This window comes from Anneissia japonica, unplaced genomic scaffold (genome assembly GCF_011630105.1).
Source record: "Anneissia japonica isolate Jap-2015-1 unplaced genomic scaffold, ASM1163010v1 scaffold6016_len257023_cov185, whole genome shotgun sequence".
In the NCBI taxonomy this organism is placed as follows: Eukaryota; Metazoa; Echinodermata; class Crinoidea; order Comatulida; family Comatulidae; genus Anneissia; species Anneissia japonica.
In genome coordinates, this window is record NW_022744250.1 from 52,119 (window position 1) to 74,923 (window position 22,805).

Here is a 22,805-nt window from a genome sequence, read left to right on the forward strand (position 1 = left end):
GCTTCACATTATTACCCCGGTCATTGGATCAAACACATATGGACCACATGGAACACATTGATGCATAGTCTAAGAGGGGAAGAGAAAAATGTCTACCTTGGCACAAACCCACACAAAATACACGTTGCGTTTTGGTGTTGCACTTTACTTTTATGTGTGGGGTGAAGGGAACGATATTAGTGTGGCTCCAGTAAATAATCACCCCGGAGAACGTTTTCAAAACCCCTCCCACATGGCCTTCACCTACACATTATTGAAAACCCATGGGTCTGAATATACTTATAAGTATAACCCTGTGTGGTTTAACATCGATATTTATAGCAATAACCTGAGTCATTTCTCAGCTAGCAATTGTAGACCTACAATTATATCGTTTCGGCTTCTTTTATTGAGATGTTATTCGAATTAACATCTTTGCGCAAGCTATACTACTGGGGCAGGGGTAATTCCCCTGGGTATGTCAGATGTCGGCAAGAGCGCTACACTCGATGTCCACCTAATCCCACGCATCAGTGGCTTCCGCAACCATGTCCAACAATTTCCTGTGTGGTATTCGATGCGGTTTTGTAGTAAAAAGGTATCAACACATCATTACGGTATACTATCGAAATGCACGCCATCGTGTCGGATTCAATATTTCGACATTAATTATGTCATCATCATTACAGCGTTTGTGGTTTTAACACTGTATATCCCAGAATTAATAAGACGCCAAACTTGTATTTCTTGTAGTGTATTCAGAAACGGTATACGTGCATGATAAACTAGGCCTCTATTCAAGTACCATATTTTCAAAGTTGTTCAACGTCATTCATCACTGAACGAGATTTATCCTGAGATTTCAGTTCTTTCATTACCATGCTAGCTTTTTTTCTTTAGGTTTATGGCATAATTTCAAGACTGGCACGGAATATTTATCATTCGTTTCTTGCTAAAGGACGTTGCTGATTTATATCCTATCGTTGCCGTTCTTTATCATATCATTTCTTCCATTGAATTTTATCTTTCAAATTACACTTTATCATATATAGGCCTATAGTGTATAAGAGACAGGTATGACACTCACCGAGATATCGAGAAATTTTGGATTCGATTCCCACCAGAGACCGTATCTTTTTTCATTCACCACCAATGTTGATTTCTTGCATTCCAGAAATTGTGAGTAACATTATCGCCACTTTTGTATTTGATTACATGACGTCACCGGTGTTCGTTTCTCTTTTTGTTAATAGTGTATTTTTTGTTTTTGTTGGTGTTAATCTTTTGTCATTTCTCGATGTTAATTTTATCAAGTACCGTTTGTTTTTCTGTTTAGATTCAATATTTTATTTCCAATAAATTCGTACAGTACTTGATTGTTATAATACCATGATTTACCATTTTCTACGAATTCAACACTTGACCGACCATCACTTTGAGCGTGGACGGATTCGTCACCGTCAGCGCCCGAATCAATGTGCGCTCACCATTACACGTCGGACTATTATAATATTACATACGTTACACCTGTTCTACCAGTATATCCTGTGTTGGTAGCGTTATCGATCAAAGCAGTGTAATCGATTCACAAACCTACGTTACATACACACTCGATGATTTAATCATATAATAAATGTGAGATTAAAACATTGAACTGACTGGTAATAGTAACAGTGAATTTTTGTCATTTTTATCAGGGAATCTCAGATAAGTGATAACATTGCTTTCCACTTTCAATATTATCAATACAGAGTACCGGTAATTGTTACCGTTACTCAAGTTTAAATTGTAATTATAATTAGTTTTCCGATCATTTTGCTCGAAAGAAAGTAAATTGTAAAGGAAATTTAAAATATATATTAATATTAACTTGTACACTTAAAGGTGCGGCTATACTGTAGGCCTACCCACAAATAGGCCTATCATTAATTCATTATCTTGAAATCCAAGGAAATAAAACCATAAACGGAATACAACGGCATATATACCTGGTCTAAATGACAAAAGATGATTGCGTGACAACATTTGATGTTGCGTGTGACACTTAGGGTACGCAGAACAAATACCATGACGTTCAATGGCCATCAGAACAATACCTAAGCTTCCATTCGTGTGTAACGAGAGGGCGACGACACGCATACCGTGTCGGTAAAGGTGTTGATTATCCCGCTGAATAACATGACCGCACGAGAATAATACGTACCTTGAATTAGGCTTCGCAGGTGGATTGATGTCTTGTTCAGTAAGTTCTAATGATTATGTTTTTCTCACGCGATACAAACTTTGTTTGTCTTGCGGACATACGATATTAGTTCGTTGATCTTTCTGTAATGTATTTATCCATCAATCAATAAGATGAACTAAGTAACATAAACGATAACAGTTGTCCCTTTAGGCGAAAAATATTTTATTACTTTTAGATTTTCTTCAAGAATTCGTTCACAAATTAAACAAGAAATTAAAAAAAACCCTTAATAGATGAAATACAGTTCTACATGTTAATGTTAACTGTTAATAATAAACACGAAAGATGCAATATTTGAGGGTAAATTAGTATAGGCAAGAACATATTAAAGATATATATTTCTTTTTAAAATAGATTAAACAATATTTTGTTATAAATATAAAATAAATTATGTATTTACGATACGTACTAATCCTAATTTGAATATTTTAATATAAAAGCTCATATTAGTGTTCAAATAAAAACTTTTATTCTCAACGCAAGGGATATTATCTAATTTGACATTCAGTTAATATGGCTTAATCTGATACACTACAAGTTCTGGTTACCCCCCTTCCCCACTCGTACCTCCAACGACCCTATTAAGCGAGAAATAATGCCGTCAAAATTTAAAAATCAAGATCAAATGGAGAAACACTTGCGTGTTTGGGAATATTCCCTGCGCGAGAGCTAACCTCCTGGGCTTCATACTAGTTTTCGCTGTACTTGGATTGAGGTTTAAGTTAAGAAAATATGCAAACATACGAACAGTCTAGTTCTCACTATAAATTCATTTTATTTTATTTTATTTTTTATACTTGTAGTACCGTATCGTAAACCCAATGGGCTTAATCTCGAGATGAAGCCCATTTCGAATTTAAGCCCACCTCTTTAGTTTGCAAAATTAGCCTAGAAAATAAGCCCATCTCGAAAAGAGGCCCATGGGCTTCTTTTCAACATAGTTCAGTACATACACTGTACATGAATTTCAGAGAACAAAATAAATTAAATACAAGCTTGGTTTATAAACTAGTTTAGGTGATTTAATGCCAGTTAAATACACTCCATGATACAGATTGATGTTACAGTGGCTTTATTTATTGTTTTATAGTACAAATTCACAAAATTTACAGCATTCACTTTGAAAAGAAGCCCCCCTCTTTACTTTGCAAAAGTAGCCTCGAAAAGGAGCCCATCTCGACAAAAGCCCATCAAAAGTTCGCAAAAAAAAAGAAGCCCATAGGCTTCGATTTGAGGTTTTTTTACGGTATTCTAAATCAAAATTGATAAAAAAATGATACCGTAATAATAATAAAAATAATAATAATAATAATAATAATAATAATAATAATAATAATAATAATAATAATAATAATATAACATTATTATTAGTTTCATTATTACTTTTTTTTTCTTTGATCACTCCGCTCAAAAGCTTTTAACGAATGCTGTTTATGCTATTTGTTATGGTTTAGTTGCTGTAACATCCGTGTATCTGAAAGATCCCGGGTTTAAGACCGGGATGTTTAGTTCATTCTTTTGTTACGTTTCGTTAGTATTTGTGATAACGGCCGTACTTAAGTTTATTTATTTGATACTCATTGTAATCTACCGCAATAGTCCTAATGAGAAGTGACTTGTTACTTAGTGTGATACTCCCTTACTTAGGCTTTGGAGGAATACTTAGCCCTACTACAAAGCACAGATCACTGTATACACTTAATATAGTTATCTTCCCCTTGTACCTGCGCAGTATGGTAGATATTTTTTCAGCTTGTGCAGTATAATGGATAGTTTGCTGTACTTGTAGTTGATACATCCGTTTCGTTGTTTTCATACTGACCATGAATGGCGATTACAACAATCCTCAATGCCGGCAATTTAAGTTCAAATTCGAGTTGTTGGTAATGTGTTTGTTTTTGTATTCCGTTGACGTGTAAGTCTAATCCCTAGACGCATTTTATACCCTAGCACAATAAATACACTAGAAATATATAGCAACAAATAAAAAGTGTAATTTGACTATGAACGCGTATAAATGAAGGCAGAATTATATCCAATAATCGCTTCGGGCACCAGTTTAATTGGTATTGCGTGTCAAATTTGTCGCCTGTACACGAAAATGTACACGAAAATGACGCGAAAGTAGTTCTGAATAGGGGGTGATGTATTACGTCACAATCAGTCTCGCAGTCAGCAAAGAGTGGATAGGGACCATCATCTAATCCAATCCAATCACAACATCTTGAGCTCTGGATGTTTTAATTTCAAATTGACAAATTTCATTCCTTCATGTTGGGACAAATACGGATAATGTTGCTTATTTTGTTTGCTTTTTTGTAATCCCATGGCAAAATTCGCGTTTTACAAAGGGGTTGTGGATACACAAAAGTTGTCTTTGTATATTAGAAAAATATACTAAGAACATTTGTTACAAATCCAAGCCTTGGTTATCTCAAAAGAATAACTAGACATATTAATCGCTATAATTCTTTCAAATTTCTTAAATCTCAATGAATCAGGGTAATTGTAATGATATTGATATATAAAATGAAACTTACTTTCGTAGAGCGCCAGGTCCGATTAAATATACAATTCATTTTGCCACAGTCCATCATACAGTTTCGCAGCTCCTTTGTAGAAGTGTCTACGATGGTGATTGTCTTCCTTCTTCTTGTATCCAGTTGTTGTCATAACACTATTGATAATAATGATGGCATTGATATTGTTAATAACATTGACAATGATAACAGTAATGATTACAATAGACAATAATAATAAAAGTACACATATTAATATCAATAATTATAATGATATTGACAATCACGACAATGATGCAGTAATAATAATAAACAATTAGGCCTAATACTAATAATAAGAGAAATAATCAATAATAGGACTATGTAAATCAACATATATTAATAATATACTATATAGAGTGGCGTATCTAGAAGTCTTGAAATGGGGGTGCTGATGGGGTGTGAAGGTGAAGTGGTTAGGGCTCGATGATCAGTTGAGGGGCGGGAAATCGCAAAATAAGTTGATTTTAGCTGATTTTTAATAACTTGACTGTTATTTTTTGGGAATACTATTAATACTAATAATATTAATACTAATAATAAGAGAAATAATCAATATTAGAACTATGTAAATTAATAGTATATTAATATCAGAAACAAAAACAATATAAGTATATTAATAATAATAAATTCATATATATTTTATAGTAGCCCAGCATTATTATATTAGACCTTTATTATATCAAATACTATATTTATGAGAGACAGCGTGGCAGAGTTATAATTATTTAGAATTAAATCATCATCATCCTTATTTTGAGAAATCGAATTCTTAATTTTCGCATCCGTTTTCATATATTTAAAATCCCTATCATTAGTAGACACGCAGCAATCAGCCATGAAATATTCATTCATTAATTTGGAACCGTTCTTCGCATCTTACAAGACTCATCAAATTTAACTATCTATCAATCAATCAATTTATCTATCTTCTAAATTTTACAATATATAACTCAAAGTATAACTTAATTCATCACGTGTCCTGAAATACATCGTCAATTGCGCGAGGAGGGAACCTTTCAGGTTTCTTGTCTCCAGAAATTACTGCCCTCGATATTTAAATAACTAATATCGCGCTCATTCAACCTTTTCTGTTTGTAATTACTATGATAAATCCTTGTCGGTCACGTACGCGCCACTGTGCAATAGATATAGGCCTATAATTATTACGGGACAGATGGCACGCATCACCACGCTACACCGTATCTGACGCGTTCATGAGACGTGTTGGGGACAAGTTGACACGTTAGGCCGAAAGGTGACCGTTACACTATCTACGAAATATGCGCAAATTATATGGGCCTAGAAATAAAATTAGTAGACTGATGCAAGGGACGCGATTGTCGCGATGGCACCATCGATGACCGAACAACCTCATTAGAAGAAAGGCTCTGATTCACTACAGTTTTCAAATTCATTTTCTCTTTGCAGAAGACGTCTTTGTTCTTCCCCTCTTTCTAAATTTCAAAAACCAAACGAATAATTTCAATTCAGGCTTCAAGACATTTTTAGAATTAACCATATGATACGGCTTAACACTAAAGCTAACCTGTCATCCAGCAAGGTCCTATATGGATAAAATACATGGAACGAAGACGAAAATCATATTGAAATACTAATATAGTTGCAATGTGATTATGTCTATCCCTTAAATCTGGATATTTAATGATACTATAATAATAATAATATTATTAATAATAATAATAATAATAATAATAATAATAATAATAAAATAATAATAATAATAATAATATAAAATTATGCTTACAGAAATATTTTAAAATATATAAAATAACCAGCAATGTTACGGTATAGGCCGTAGCCTATGTTCTGTAACCTTATTGGTGATAATATTAGATTCATGGTTTTTAGTCGCCCCTCAAGGACCAATGAGGTCAAAGAGGGAAGGGGATTGTTACCCAGGGTTGTGGCTTATATTATGCCAAAGGGAACTGTCATTTAGCGCCGTATAGACTATCTTAACGAACATGCCCTATCAATATAATGAACAAATGATATTCTTTATTGTGCATTTTCCCCCACCTTGTTCGAATTGCTGGAGTGATACGTCAGCTTTGGAATGTGGACTTCTTGCCGACACGTTTGTGATTACAGACCAGACAATGATGATATAAAATGAAATATAAAATATTTTTATATCTATATAATGTCAACGTATATGTGTATATATATATATATAGTAAATTGTATTTTTATGGTCTAAGTTTATAGGCCTAGGCCGCATATACCTTTCGAGCGCACGTGTTCTTTCCTCAGGTGCAAATCAATTACACCAGAGTACTGTTAAGTACAAAATCCTGAGCTTTCCATTGTATCAATCAGCCTACAATCAGTCACACTGTTATATTGCGGCTTATCTCATAATAAAAGTAAAGTGTATTGCGGTTCGCACCTCAAATAATAATACTTAGACTAATTTCCCGTTGGCTAATTAAGGAGTCTGGAAAATCTGTAAACAGCAAAAGGGCGATTGATCCCCTTGTATTTGGATTTGTGATAGTCACCGGTTGTTCCACAGGACAGGTTCCACAGGGATTGTGTTTTGTGTACTCAGACAGATAGCATGAATCATCTCAAATGATGGGATATGAAATTCTACAGCACGCGTGATTCGTGCATGGTTTAAATCAATGTTACTGTAACTAAGGGGCGGACCGAGGGTCGAAAACAGAAGAGGGCCCAAAGGAAATAAGCGGAGTGGACAACATGTCGGGATTTATTTTTAGTAACAATACTGATATTGGAAAGTTTAAAAATTTAAACGACAAGGATGCGAAAAACACGTATATCCGTTTTCGCCACAATATTTTGTTGGCTAATTAAGGAGTCATAGGGTTTGAAAACAAAGTCACCAGTCGGTCCACGGGGAGTGTTTTAGGTCCTATGAACATAGCAGAACAGTGCATGAATCATAATTCTTTCTTGGCGAATGAAGGGGATATGAAATTTTAAAGTAGGCTATGTTTGCCTCAACCATTTGGTAACTAAAGGGGCGCATCAAAGATCTTGAAAACAAATGGTGTAAACGCCATTTAGGGAACAGTAATAAAACTGGCAAATTGACCTACTAATTAAAACGGTGACAGGAAGAAGGAGACGGAAGGAGAAGGCATGTGTCCCTAATTCCTGGAATCGCCACTAGCTAGGCCTATAACTCGATTATTATTTCTTGCAAGACTATCTTGTATTCTCATGTTATAATCCTAGTATTAACCCTGTTTCAACAATAGGCTTACTCCTCAACGGTTTCCTTTTCTATTGACAATGGTGTTTTATTCGGTCTCTGCCGCCAAAAGCCGATTAATAAGTAGGATCGACATTCATAAAGTCTCACAGCATGATTAAAGAGGAATTAACGGAGAAACACGACCGAAGTGTGCATTTCGTAAACACAATGGTAAAATCGGATAAATCAATATTTTATTTACCCAAGGATCAAGGATTTGTATGAGAATGTTATGTTGAATTTTTGAGGTCTATGGATATACATAAGGCTCACGCGATAGGAACAAGACCTACTCCTAATGAGTGGAAGAGTTGATAACCTATTTTACTCATCATGGTTCCAATGAGCAGCAAGGCAAATAGGTTAAGCGAATTTAACCGCTTAGTTAATAAACATGCAGCATTATTATTATTATTATTATTATTATTATTAGATAAAAAATAATTAGGTCTGCTGTCATCATTATCATCATCATCATCGTAATCATCATTACAATTATTCAAGCGGCAGATGAGCCCACGGCTCTCAAAGTTGCGACCAAAACCTTGTAAAATCTATACAACATGCGCGAAGGCCTACCACAAATCGGTGCATTACAGGGGGAAAAACATGAGAAATAACACAATTAAGTAAAATAACATCCACTAAACAAAACTAGAAAAATAAATCACAACACAACATTGACATAAAGGACACAGAGGCGTTACCAATATCGGTCCTTAATGATGAAGTTGTTTTTTATTCCCTCGTAGTAGTGATTTACATCAGCTTGATAACAACTAAGAGAACTGAATTGTCCATATTGATTGACACCCCGGAAAAGTCAATTTGAAGTCTTCAAGGACTGGGCATGGAAATCAAAATATTTTTTTTTTGTATTTAAAAAATGCTGCTATTATAATAAATGATACATGGATAATATATTTTCTTACTTTGTATTTTTCACGAAAGTGCTTTTAGCAGGATAACTCATCCCTTATCTTATCTTTATTTCATTTCCGGCATAAAGTATAAGTTATTACGAATCATCAGCTGAGCCTCGGTAGAAAGAAGACACGAATCTGTGCTAGGATATATTAAGATTGATAACTTGGACTGAGACCAAGCTTATTTGACGCATTCTAAAGATACGGTGCTAAGAATGTAGGCCTGAATACTCTGGTCCGAGATATGTTTACTAGTGTATTCGCTTCGGTTGAGAAGCAAAATAATTTATTGAACAAATACCTTTATATTGGTGGCACACGCGGTGGGTCCACATACATAACCAAAACACAGATGCACAAATAAAAAGAAAATCAAGAAAATTAAGAAGTAAATTACAAAATGAAATGAAAATAGTTCGATAAATGAATGAACACTGATGAAGAAATGTTCTAATCAATTACTGTACTGTTGGTTTGATCAAATAGAAACATTGGATGCGCTCCGTAATTGAATGACATTGCGCACTGTCTCGCTTAACGTTTCGCACATTTGCAGCGTGCATTATGCGTGACTTAAGCTTTGTTGGCATTCATGGAGGTATCTAACTATTTGTTATTTACTTATGAAATATTTTGGCTTCATGGGGGATAGAATATTATACACAAAAACGCACCCAAAGGTATTTTATTTACAACGTAATTTGGCCAGCCTGCTGTATTTATTTCTTTCGATTTGTAGAATTGTTATAGCGGTGGTGCTACAAATTCGTGACCTTTTCGGGTCACCATATTTACAACCCTCCACGCTTGGAAATGTAATATTTACGAGTTCATTTGGAAGCGTTTTGATTTAAAGCTTTTCTCCATACTATTGAGCTCAATTTACATGTCCTAATGAAGTTGTCATGCAACGAGTGTATAGATTTCCTCTCTCAACTCCTTGGGGTTGTAACTGACCATTTATAGCCTAGTAGTTATCACGTGGTACACAAATCACGTTTCCCGTAGACCTATTAGGCGTATGAATTCCAACCCAGTTGAGATTAGGCGTCAACATTTTATAAGATTTTAGTTGATTATGGGTATTTTCGTTTCAAATCATCAGTGGCCGTGGTCAGGGGTGGACCCAGAATTCACAAGAAGTAAAATTTTGTGAAGATAAAAAACCGTCAAGTGATGGAGATTATGTGCAATCTGTCGTGGAATTATGAAACATTGGGACATAAGTTAAAATGGAATGTTTGAAATGGAATTTAAAGCCTGGGAAGATAACAGAATCGATGAATGATGATGGGATACCATTTAACATTTTTGGAGGAAGGTAGGTATAAAGCAAGATCTATGATTCAAGTTTATGTTTAAAGGTTGCTGGGGGACGGATGGTGTGGTGACAAAAAGCCCTTCTCGCCAACGCTAGATTCGCCTCTGGTTCATCTTACCCATAATTAGCCAAGCCTGTTGCTAGGTTACAGTTGCCAAGATGGTTGCGAGAAAGTACGAATATCCAGGGACCACTTCTGAAAGACGCATTTCGCTCTCATCGGGGCCGCTATTTGCTATTACTTTTTCTTTATTATGCGCTATAACATTTCCTGCTTTACATTTGTAGTAATAGGCCTATATAGCACACAGAGGCAGTGAAATACAATACGCGTTTTATGCTTATATTTTTTAGATGTAGGCCTATTAATTATTCATGTTCATGATCATATATCAAGTGTTAATTTTGGTCTTTTCGCGTGCAATTAGAATCCAAACCTAATGACAGTTGACGTTCTTGCACATTCGATTACATTGTCATCGATCTGTCAATGTCTTTAATAAAATAGTTAATATGGTGAATTATGGAAGTGTTTGGCAATACGCGTGCCATAAAAAAACTGCAAGGTCAGGGCCAGAAATTATTAGCTGACTTGAGTATTGAGATATTGGAAAACAAGGCCTAGAGTGCGGTACTGTAAAGCAGGTTTACATTTCATGTCCTCGTTACTATAGGCAGATGTACATACAGAAACAATGTCATAAAACATATTGGCTCCGGTAAATATTCCAAACGCGGTCCAACAAACTCGAAAGGTCTAAACGAAGAGGCCGCATATCCTCCAGTCGGATTCCAGAGTACAGTATGATAATCCCTGATTGGGATCAAAAATAGTGAAATATGTTAATTTAGACCACAATATTATATCATTAATATTATAATTATAATTGACACTATTGACGTCATCATCTCTAAGGGAACTAGGAGTGTTCATAACGTACTTTAAGCCAACTAAAAAATGTGTAAACCATTTAAGATCAATAAAAGACCTCTAAGAATGCAGGAAAGTGCATTTATTTCATTTTCATTTCATATACAAACCGGGCCTCCGGAATATCGCAAATCTAACGTGCACCGGGTAATAAGTATGCCTATACTTTTCTCCTTTCATCACCATCTTAATTTTGTTTTATGATATTCAATTTATGACGCAAATAGTCGAACTCCAGTTGGCTCCCTTGTACACGTCTGCTCCTACACAGGTGGACATCACAGCACGTCATGCGTGTGCTGAGACCTCCTATGCACTTGACTGCCTGCCGTGTCAGTCTCTCGGACGCCGTATGCCGATGTATCATCGCTTGAAATTACAAAAACAATATTAATATGACCGCCTCCATGTGGGCATCAGGAATGAGAAGATCATAGGCAACCAGTCTTGGTAATCAATTGAGAAGTAGTTAAATTTCATAACGTATACCTTCTAAGTTCTATTTTGCCAAAGGCTGTTATATAATATATGTTGCGATACGACAAAGTTTGTTGCATTATTAGTTTAAGATGACGTCATACTCGAGCGCCATTATGACCGATTTATTTTTTGATGACAATGACATACACGTCGTGTTAATAAAGAAGCCATATTTCACTATCAATAATATCTACATGGTTTCTATACTGTAAGTCCGGCTTAAACTTCTCACTTATCAGATTTTAAAACTGTTTGTAGGAATACAGGCGTCGCAAAACTCTGACGAAAACAAATGGATTATTTGCCTAAAATTGCTTGCCAGTGCATTACAAAAATTACTGAATGAAAAAATTTGCCAAATAATAGGTTATTTACAACCCAGTAACGTAATCCTTGCATTAATGAGGTTTTGATCGACAGTTTCGATTAACTTTTACGACATATTGTATTTTTCAATTTAGCAATTTTTGTGTGCAAATTGCAAGTTGTATGTACGGTAGTATTTCTGTATTTGGCCTAATATAAGTGCATTCTAAGGAACCGTATCTCATAGCTGTATTTACACAGTTGTCACAAGTTGTGTCGTATCCAAATCACCTTTTTAAAATAAAATATTTAATATAGAGGCCTATGACTATAAAACTAAAAGACTAAAAAACCGAGAACTATAGGTCTCGTTGTAATTAAAGACCCCTCCAATTAAAGACAATATTTCTGTGGTCCAAAAATTAACAAGTCTATTCTAATTGGAGACCGAAGCTTCAAAAGACCATGAAAACCTCGACAAAAGTGGTCTTTAATTGGGAGACCTGCATATTATTATGCATTCATTTGTTAAACATTATTAATTATCATGTAGGCATGCCGTCCATATTTATTAACACTGTAATTTTACAATGTTTTCGGATACAGGAACGGCACGGCAGGACTATCAAAGCATTATGAGATGTGACAGTTGACCATCAGGTGCATTACTCTGAAACTGCAAAGTTATACATATAATTTATTTATTTATTTATTTATTTATTTATTATTTATTTATTTATGTCGGTATGAAAACATCAAAATATAATTGGTAGCACAAAGGCTAAGATTGTACAAAAAATATATAAAAAAAAAGATATATAAATATAAAAACATGAATTATTGCACAAAAAAGACACAAGACAAATAGCAAAATTAAGAAATCCAAATATACATAGCATCTAAAAGTCTAAAAAATTCAAAAAATCTTTGTAACTATAGCAAAAAATTAAAAACAGCTTAACAAATTTAATAAAATCAGTTGATAAGAAAATTATTCAATTTAAAACAGCAAAAATTACAATAAAAAAATAATAAAAATAGAGAATAAAAACTCTTAAATATACTCTTTATATAAACAAATATATATTATGTATATATATTATATTAAATTACATTGAATTATATTATATAATATATTATAATATATTTATATATATAAATATTTGTTATATATTATATTATTATTTTATTATATATAATTTAATAAGTTATTCCTTAATTTATTTCTAGTCATGTGAAGGAATGAATAGTATAGTGTCTGGGAAATTATAGTCTATGGCTAATTAATGGGAACTATACTTAGTAATTTAATGGACTTTCCATTAGTTAAGGGGACAAATGGACCGTCTCGCTAAGCCCCCGTCCCTTGAATATCGTTACTAAGGTCCCACAAAACAATAGCGTAAATTTACCTATAGCATGCGTTTGTGTCCTGGTTTCGATTGGTCAGTTGTTAAGTTTGATTGGCACTTCGGAAAGATCCATTTTAATTACGAGCGAGATCGGAAGAGATGACGATGGGTTCATTTGAGTGCATTTATTGAAACTGAAGTCGCGGTTTAGATTTTGTTTCACCTTTTACCTCATCGGTAAAGTATAAATTCTTTCCAGGAAGTTAGCGCCAATTTGTTTGACACCCACCCTATTTCGAGGCAGCAGTGAAAATACAGGCTTCTGATTGGATGAATGTGGTCTCAGCATGGAGGTCTCAGTTGGTGGCGAGACTGAGTTCTCTTGCGTTCGACTGTATACCATTGATATATAATGTCAGACAGTACTAAGTTTAATGAAGGTTAGTCCGGGGACCTGTCTCATCGATGACGTACAATGTGTTACTCATCACTATTCATATTTGATAGCATGACAGTTTGATATTTAGATGAAGGAACTTTGCTATAACGAACTTAAACATACTGACAACCAAAAAACAATTGAAAAGTAATATACAATTTTCAATTGCTAATTTAAAAATTTTCAATAAGTAACAGATCGAAAAAATATGAGATTTTAATCATAATGAATATTGTCAAATAGTTTTAAAACATTCAAAAATTGCCTTTCTTTCGACAACAATAAATACCTAAATATTTTAATAATCTAAAAATCTAAGGACGAAAGTAATTTCTTGCACGTGACTTATTCGCAAACATTACTCCTCGTTTTCAAGTTCACAATGACTGTTGGTGTAGCAGACACTACAGAGTATGGATTTTATATGTTGGTATAATAAGATAAAGGCCTATTCCTTCTATATATTTTTTAACCTTGTTTGTCGACAGCGCTTATCGAAATTAAATATAATCTTGGTTCGTTTCCCTTGTACACGGAAATCTTAAAGGTGAAAGAGTACGTGATGAAGAAAATTGAAAATCAGCTACACTATAATGATTTTGTAGGCCAATCATGAATAAATTGTATATTATTCAAGGTCCGGATAAGATGTCAGAATTAACTGATGTATTTGACACAATTGGAACATTTCAGTATGAACGAAATTCAATTGAAATTTGTTTTATAAAAATACATTAAAGGAAGATTTGAATCGTATAATGTGAATGTAATGTGTTTAGATTTGGGAAGTCTCAATGAGCTCGAGGCGTGTACCAGCTTCTACAGTACTTCTTCTCCCATAAAGGTCACCGGTACCAGATACTCCATAACAGGAGTTGTACCAGTACACCAGGGTAACCCCTGCTTGCCTCGTACTACGTATACCTATGTGCTCTGCCTCTTGCAGGCATGTCCTCAGACATTCAGTTTTTCATAGTTACCATCTTTCGAGTCATCCAAAAAAGCAAAAGAGGTACAAGCTCCTTTTTTGAATCAGAAATATTTTAGCCTTATTGAAGCCTCTTAAAGGAGGTAGACCTACTTAATTGTGGGATTAAATCATAGGCCTAATTAAATAAAAAGTGCACAGCCTAATTTTATAACGAAATTAAATGATACGTTGTGAAAATTGGGGCATCCGTAATCTGAGCTTAATATATGTACAGTACATGGGTACAAGTTCGAATGTTAATTTCTGTAATTAAACTATTAATTCAAGACAATCAACCAATGTTTGAGTATGTAACAAGTGGCCGGAAACTAATTTAGCCATGTCATGCAGGCCTCCAGACCTTTTATGGGATAAGGCTCTGCGACGAGGAAGTCTTACCGACCCCGCTTCATGGAATGTCCCGTATAGTTAAAATAATTCCAATTGCTTTCCGTTTCTAACTTTACGAGCGGGTGTTTTATTACCGAATTGTTCGCGTGATACCGTGCTGTCACGCGAGAGCAAGCCACAAAGCCAGAATTCCAAAGAGAGCATTTGATGAATTAGCTTTATTTAACCGATCGCGTGTTTAAATACATATCAATTAACGATTGGGTTAAGAATAAATCACAAAATTAGTGGACTTTTATTTATTTAAATTGTAAATTGTTCACACTAAAATATATGGTGTTGAACACCGACAGGAGCGTGTCGTGAGAAGTTTGTGCCACAAGTCCAACACAGAACCGAAACTTGGCTCGTCGATATAGACTAAAGGGGATGGAAAATATAGACCTATGCTGGTGGCGATTATTTACTAACCGCGTGGTATAATGCCGAATTAATTGATTTTTTGTTGTCCATCACGCGAGTGTGATATAGCGTGCAGTAAAACGGTACTAAGCGATTAATAGGCCTACTTGACGAGTATTTATTCATAAATTCATTCAACGATTATAGTAAATTAGTATTCCGTTAATTCCGGTTTGACATGCAAGTTTCAGGTGCGGATCCAGAGATGTTCAAAAGGGGGGCGAAATGGGGTTTGCTGAGCATATTCCCCACTATTCACAATGGCGTAACGGCGCGTCAGGGAGTCCGGGGGCCAGAAAGTTTACGGGTGCCACTGTATATAAGTTGAGTTAAGACTGAATCATAATGCTGTTTTTTTGGATATGACCTGTTTGTGCAACTATTCTGCTATTTAACTACGAAATCAATGAATGATTACAAATTGTAAATTTAGTCATAATATTTACATCTGCATAATGTTATTTACTGTACTTATGCTATTAACATGCATCGTTACATTCACATAGACAAAATATAAATACTGTATGACATTTGTATATTTTCTGTAATGAAGATTAAAAAGGAATCTTAAATCGGCTAATATCTGACCTGCCCCCGGCGTTTTCACTGTTTTTTTTTTGTTTTTGTTTTTTTTAAATAAATTCCATCACTCTATAGTTTTGTCCCTCACTCACTAGTTTTGCGTTTCATGATGTGTTACAGAACATTTTCTTTAGAAAAATGCACTGTCCTATCGAGATTCGAACCCGAGACCTTCCAATTAGTCAAGTAATAGTCTATAATTCCTCTGATTTTCGGTTATGAGACAAGATTTTCACATGGTACGACGCAATACACAATCAATAATAAACCACATAACAGAATTGTTATGAAACGCCTCAACTGGTGATAGAGGAGTTCGGAGGTGCAGTTGTGGTGGTGGAGTTCAATACTAGTAAATCCTGCTGTCTTGTGATTCATATGGAATCCATCGACACAATAATGGGTAACTAGTACCCATGTAAGAACATTTATAACAACAGTTGAAACAGGTCACCTGACGATAAGAATAATATCAAATCTGTAAAACATCAAGAAATACTGGCTCAAAAAATCAGGTATAATAATCAGCAAATAACAGACATTCAAAATTGAGATTTTATCCACTGTACATCTATTTATTTATGTACCCATCCATCCATCTATATCGATCTACCCATTCGCCGAGGCCATTCTTTTATTTATTTTTTATTTTCCATTTATTTATCAATACATTAGTGGTGTCAATGGGTCCAGAGGCACTCTTCCCCTGGGAAGTCAATCGGATCAGCTATTGAAGTAAAATCACACATTTGGTATTGAGGTACGGTTGTTTGAAATAAATTCACTGAAGCTTTTCCTATCCTTTCCGGGCCCCTTAAACCAGCAGTGTTTGCACAGTACTCATCATTATCAGTACCTTTGCATTCAGTCTAACTTTGCGTTGCTATGTAAGACTTTAGTGATAGGCCTATTAAATCAATTATTATTAGACGAACGTTACGTTTTCCGATTGGTGACGTAAAAGTTGAAATAAGACCAAGACCTAAATTGAATAAAGGCAACAAGTAAATTAAAACATTAATCTGTGTAGGGCTACTTAAAACGGATCAAAATATAAATAAATAAATATAAATCTAATAATCACAGGTATTTTACAGATTTATACAGACTTTTTCACTACTAACATATTTTCTATAAAGAAATTCGTGGTTATTTTGCCAAGAATATGTTATAGGAGCTGTACGAGAAAAATAGTTTCTCGTTTGTTTTTCTTTTTTAACTGAAAGATATACCCTATACATGTCTCTTATACACATCTAGATGTGTATAAGAGACAGAGCAGACACTACAGAGTAAAAATCATGTCAATGACTCCTAATCATTAAATGACTTTTTCTGTCTGTGACACCAGGATTTTACGGAATGTTATGCTACCTGCCCTTCAGGAAGTACAGTACCTGTCTCTTATACACATCTAGATGTGTATAAGAGACAGACAGAATACAAGTCATACAGTACTTTTACTCTAATTAACCAGTTATTACCTAAGGAAAAGTTTGATATACTTGAAATGTAGGAATAATGACTTCAGACAAACTGTTTTGAAGTTACCAAAATTATAATGTTGTGTTTGTAATGAAGAATGAAGAAAGACCCTTGATGGTATAAAATTGATAACTTGAATATTAATAACAAATATCAAGGTAAAAATATTACACAGGATCATGTGTTGTTTGATTACTTATTTTATTGATTTTTATTGCATAGGCCTATATTAATTTTACTACATTCAACAACATTCTTATTCAGGCCTTTATTTATTCATTTTTGAAATAACAATATACTGGTAACAATATTACACAGGAACATGTGTTGTTTAATTATTTTATTGATTTTTATTGCATACAGTAATTTTACTACATTAAACAATATTCCTATTTAGGCCTTTACTTATTCATTTTTTAAATAAATAAAGGCCTAAATAAGTAATAATGTTACACAGGTTCGTGTCTTTGTTGTTTAATAATTTTATTGATTTTTATTGCATATTATTTTTACTAAATTAAACAAAATTCTTTATTTACACTTATTTAAAATTCACATTTTAAGTGTGTTGTCACTTAACCTACCAAATACAAATTTTAATCACCTTACAGCCTGAACACAGCATTAAACAATAGGCTCCCAGCAGGAGTGTATATCTACTGCTTGGCATAGTTTTTTTTAAATTTTTTTTGGCTACTTTTAATTCAGCCACGCTTTCTGTGTTGGGAATTCACTTGAATAACTGTACAAGTAACAGATTGTTGACTTTTTAGTTCTTTCTATGACGGGTCTTATATAGCATGGCATCATATTTCGTAAACTTACTTTTTATTTTCATCTTTAGCTTACGATCAATCCCATCATTCCTCCACCAGATTTACTCTTACAAGGTAAATTGTAAGACGACAGAAAAGTGTCTACTGACCCCCGAATGGGCAGTAGACACAGAAACAGACCACAAAAAAACCCCATAAATTTATAAAAAGATAACATAATTATTAAGCTGATCTCTGTTTTCAAAACAAATTTTCAAGAATAATTTAAGTACAAGTACACCAAAATCATCATAATATGAAAATCCATTAAAACGTTAAGTATTCACTTATTGTTTAGTTTTCCACCAATCAGCAGCAAGTCTCACTATCCACACATTGTAAGTATTTCCCTGTTTGGATTCTCTGCAAATATTATTCTCCTGAAGACGATTGAAGCAACTCGATCAGAACTATCTATGTGGTGTACCGCAAGAATTAAATATATTATTCTTTATTGCTTTAATATGCAAAGAGAATGCAAGTCTTCTTTACATAGTAAAATAGATGACTGCGCTGATGTAACCAAATTTTAGTATACTCTACATAGCGCAAACTACAAAATCACCATAGAGAATGAGCCATTTCTATGTGTTTTGCCTCATGAATGTCGAACCCATTATTATTTGGTGGCAAATATTATGGTTCATCCCTGGCAACTTTATCATATCTGTCTTTTTCTGTGTACTACTGTTGTTTTCTTCCTTTCCTATCTAACCCAATGAAATTCTGAGTCATACATTAGCATTTGTGACATCACATCTGTTTTACTTTCAACCCACACATTGACCACCTTTTCTGCCACAGCTGCCATTACTCAATTTATATTAATTCTGTGCCTTCAACTTTGGAATGGCTCTCTTATCTGAGACTCCAGGTATTGCTGCACTATGTCCAGCAGGCACCAGCAAACCAACAGAAATTGTTGGAAGGACAGTCTTCCATCTAGCGTTCCAATAATCTTGAGAATGTTTCATTATTGTTTGTTTTTATTACCGGCAAATAAAAATCATGTCAATGACTCCTAATCATTAAATGACTTTTTCTGTCTGTGACACCAGGATTTTACGGAATGTTATGCTACCTGCCCTTCAGGAAGTACAGTACCTTACTAATTGTCTGTCATCACACTGCCAACCAAATTAATAGAAGTATTTCGGCTTTGGCATCAGGATTTACAGAATATTATGCCATCTGCCCTTCAGAAAGTACCTTACTAATTGACTGACAACACACAATCAATCAACGAGGTGGAAGTCTTTCAACTGTGGCACCATGACTTTCAAAATGTCATCTGCCAATAAGTATACTACCAACTAACTGATATCACAACCATACCTTACTGAATGACTCTTCTGTCTGTGGCAATAAAGAGTCCCAGAACATTTTGCAAATTATAGTCCCAGATACTTACTACCAATTGATTGACATCACATCAATCAATGCCTCCAACCAACTGAATGACCATCTTTCATCTGTGGCTCCAGGAACCCCCGGAATTTTGCACCATCTGCTGTCCAACGGGCACCATAACCACCAAGACACCTCACTTCAAGGGCGACAACATCATGCTGTGCAAATAAAATTAAATTAAAAACTGTTATTTAGTGCTTCTATCTGAAATTCAGATACACTGCAGGTCCTCCAGTTTTTCTGATTTCATTCTACCAACCTAACAATAATGAAAAGGGTCTTGAACTAGCATTGATCTTAAGGTTATAGGCTGATATGGCCTTACATTATCACTTGAACAATTAACTTGCTTCAACAACAAATGCCATAGCAAAATATGAAGCTTTGCAGTCACCTGCATTTGGCATAATTTTTTATATAAACACAGACATAAATCGTTAGTTTTCGTTATCTTGTTAAACAATTTTCATGAATGATATTTGAGTGGAAGATTATAATAATCATTGACCCTCTTGAAATATTTTGATCATGTTTGCATTCTGATGCGGAACGTAGATAGAAAACACGCAAACACGCCAACTATTCCATGTTTGCAAAATATAATGCAACTGATCAAAGATTGGGGCAGGAGCAAGATTAAATGTATAACTGACCAGCTCCAATGTGTGGCATGTAGGCCTATATGTGCATGTATGCTACAGTATTGTGTACCTGTGTAAAATTCTGTGAATTCAGTTGCTTAACATGAAAATTAACAATACATAAAATAACACAATATATTACATCTAGATTTAATATTTGTAAACAGAACACATGAATGAAATCAATGCCTAATCTGCAATAGCAGGAAAAGCCAAAAATAATAACAAAATAATAATATAGATGTAAATTTCTTTAAATTAGACCAAAATAAGCAAAAAAATACTTGCTTTTCTGTACCTATTTCTATACCACATCAAAAAGACCAGATGAAATTCTTTGATAATTTAAAATAATAATAATAATAATAACAATACATCAATATTAATATTAAAAATTATAACAATAATCATAATAATAATAATGGTATTAATAGTAATAATAACAATGCTGTAGATAATAATGATAATGATATAACAATAATAATAATAATAATAATAATAATAATAATAATAATAATAATAATAATAATAATAATAATAATAATAATAATAATAATGAAACTTGAATAGCACTTGTATACACTACAGACCTGCTAGGGAAATGACCTTCAAATAATGAACAGCTTTTACTTCTGCTAAGTAGGAGTAATTCATTGCTAAATGCTGTCTAATTTACACCTCTTACAAAGCAACAGAAAATGCTACCACTCTCTCAACAACTGCAATTCCCAATATTATTGGATAAAACATGACAGCAAGGTTAGCAATAAACGAAAGGATGCTTCTAAACTTGCACTTTACCTGAGCTTTTCTACTAATATGTAAAGCAAGCACATTGACACACACAACAAAAAACAAAAAAATGTAAAAACGTTCTAAAATTAGAATTAATTTTATCCTAAAATAAAAAACATGTTGACAAAATTGAAGTGGCCTTGACAAAGGTGGAAAAACTTTTTGCATTACCATTTTTTGATGGATTCTGGTAAACAGGTGCCAATACCGATGTACTTTTAACATTACTCATTCAATTACTCTGATAACAAATAAAAAGTTTATTTATCAAGCAAATTTTATGTTTGACATGCCATCAATTACTTAACTTTTATCTGGCTCCTTTACTTTATCGATGGTTGGCTTTTACACATGTTGCTATTTCTTGTTTGCTTTTAAAATTTACAAGACTACTTTATTGTTTTGAAGATCTGTGAGAGAATATTTTATTTATTTTAGTAATTGTATTCTTTGCAATTCTGTCTGTAAACCTAAAATTTGAGACTTTTTAATGTAATTCTTTGTTAACCAACAATTAATGTTTACACAATTGTTTAAATTTATTCATTAATATATTAACCATTTGGAATAAAATGTACAGAACAGGGATGGTGCAAGGGTTGTGCCAGTTGAGGGTCGTGGGCCAGACGTCAAAGAGAGATGGCCCATCTTTTCAACACCTGCCCCCTCCCCCAGCTATAAAGAGGATAAAAAGTCACTGAATGTTTATTTTCTAATTGATTATGGACCCCACCAGAAAATATCTTTTACTTTTGAATGTCAATCAATCAATCAGTCAGTCAATCTGTAAGTCAGTCATTCTATCAATTATCAATTTATTTTAGTCAATATGAGTGTTCAGAAACATAATGATAAATGTAGTGAAACTAGCCTGGGAGACATGCAGTAATAGGCCAGCATTTGTATCACTTTAGCTTGTTTTGTTTGTTTGCATTTTGCTTGTAAAAATTTCCAGCATTGAGGACTCGCATGCACTCCAGGTCGACCTTGAGAAACTCGGACATTGGGTTACCAATTGGAAAATGTCGCTGAAGTCTGAGAAATGCAAAGTGCTCTCTTGTACACTTAAAACTAAACCAATTAATTTTAAATACATAATTTCTAATGAAAATGTTGAATGGCATAGAGACTTAGGCATTTTTATTGACAAAAAACTAACGTTTGCTTTTCATGTTGACCATGTCGTTGGCAAGGCCAACAGGTCACTTGGGCTCATGTGGCGCAATTGTCATAAATTTCCTCCAACCAAAAAAAATTTATAAATCCCTTATCCAACCTTTATTTGATTTTTGTTAAGTTATCTATAATTCCATATCTGACACACAATCATCTAGAATTGAAAGAATCCATGGTAAGTTTTTACGTTTTCTCGGTCCAGAAACCTGTTGGCCTTGCCAAACTCCTATTATTTCTCCAAAGATTAAAAGACAAATTAATGACCTACTTTTTTTATATAAGTGTTTAAATTCAATGTTTACCTGTAATATTGTTTCTAATTTCTATCTTAATG

The 22,805-nt window shown here is 33.9% G+C and overlaps 1 protein-coding gene across 2 annotated transcripts in view; it reads right to left on the reverse strand.

Annotated features, from left to right (window-relative positions):
- Positions 1–17,442: 17,442 nt before the first annotated feature.
- Positions 17,443–22,805, reverse strand: part of LOC117119601 — a 17,927-nt gene continuing 12,564 nt past the window's right edge. The window contains exons 9-10 of one of the 2 annotated variants that reach the window (XR_004447214.1): positions 19,554–20,017; positions 17,443–17,546 (exon numbers count right to left, since the gene is read on the reverse strand). Coding sequence is in view for 1 of the 2 variants with exons in the window: in XM_033264435.1 (XP_033120326.1) it covers positions 19,886–20,017 (132 nt within the window). In the remaining variant the exon portion in view is untranslated. Of the gene's footprint in view, positions 17,547–18,317; positions 20,018–22,805 lie in introns of those variants that run through there. The other variant, XM_033264435.1, reaches the window with a different exon arrangement.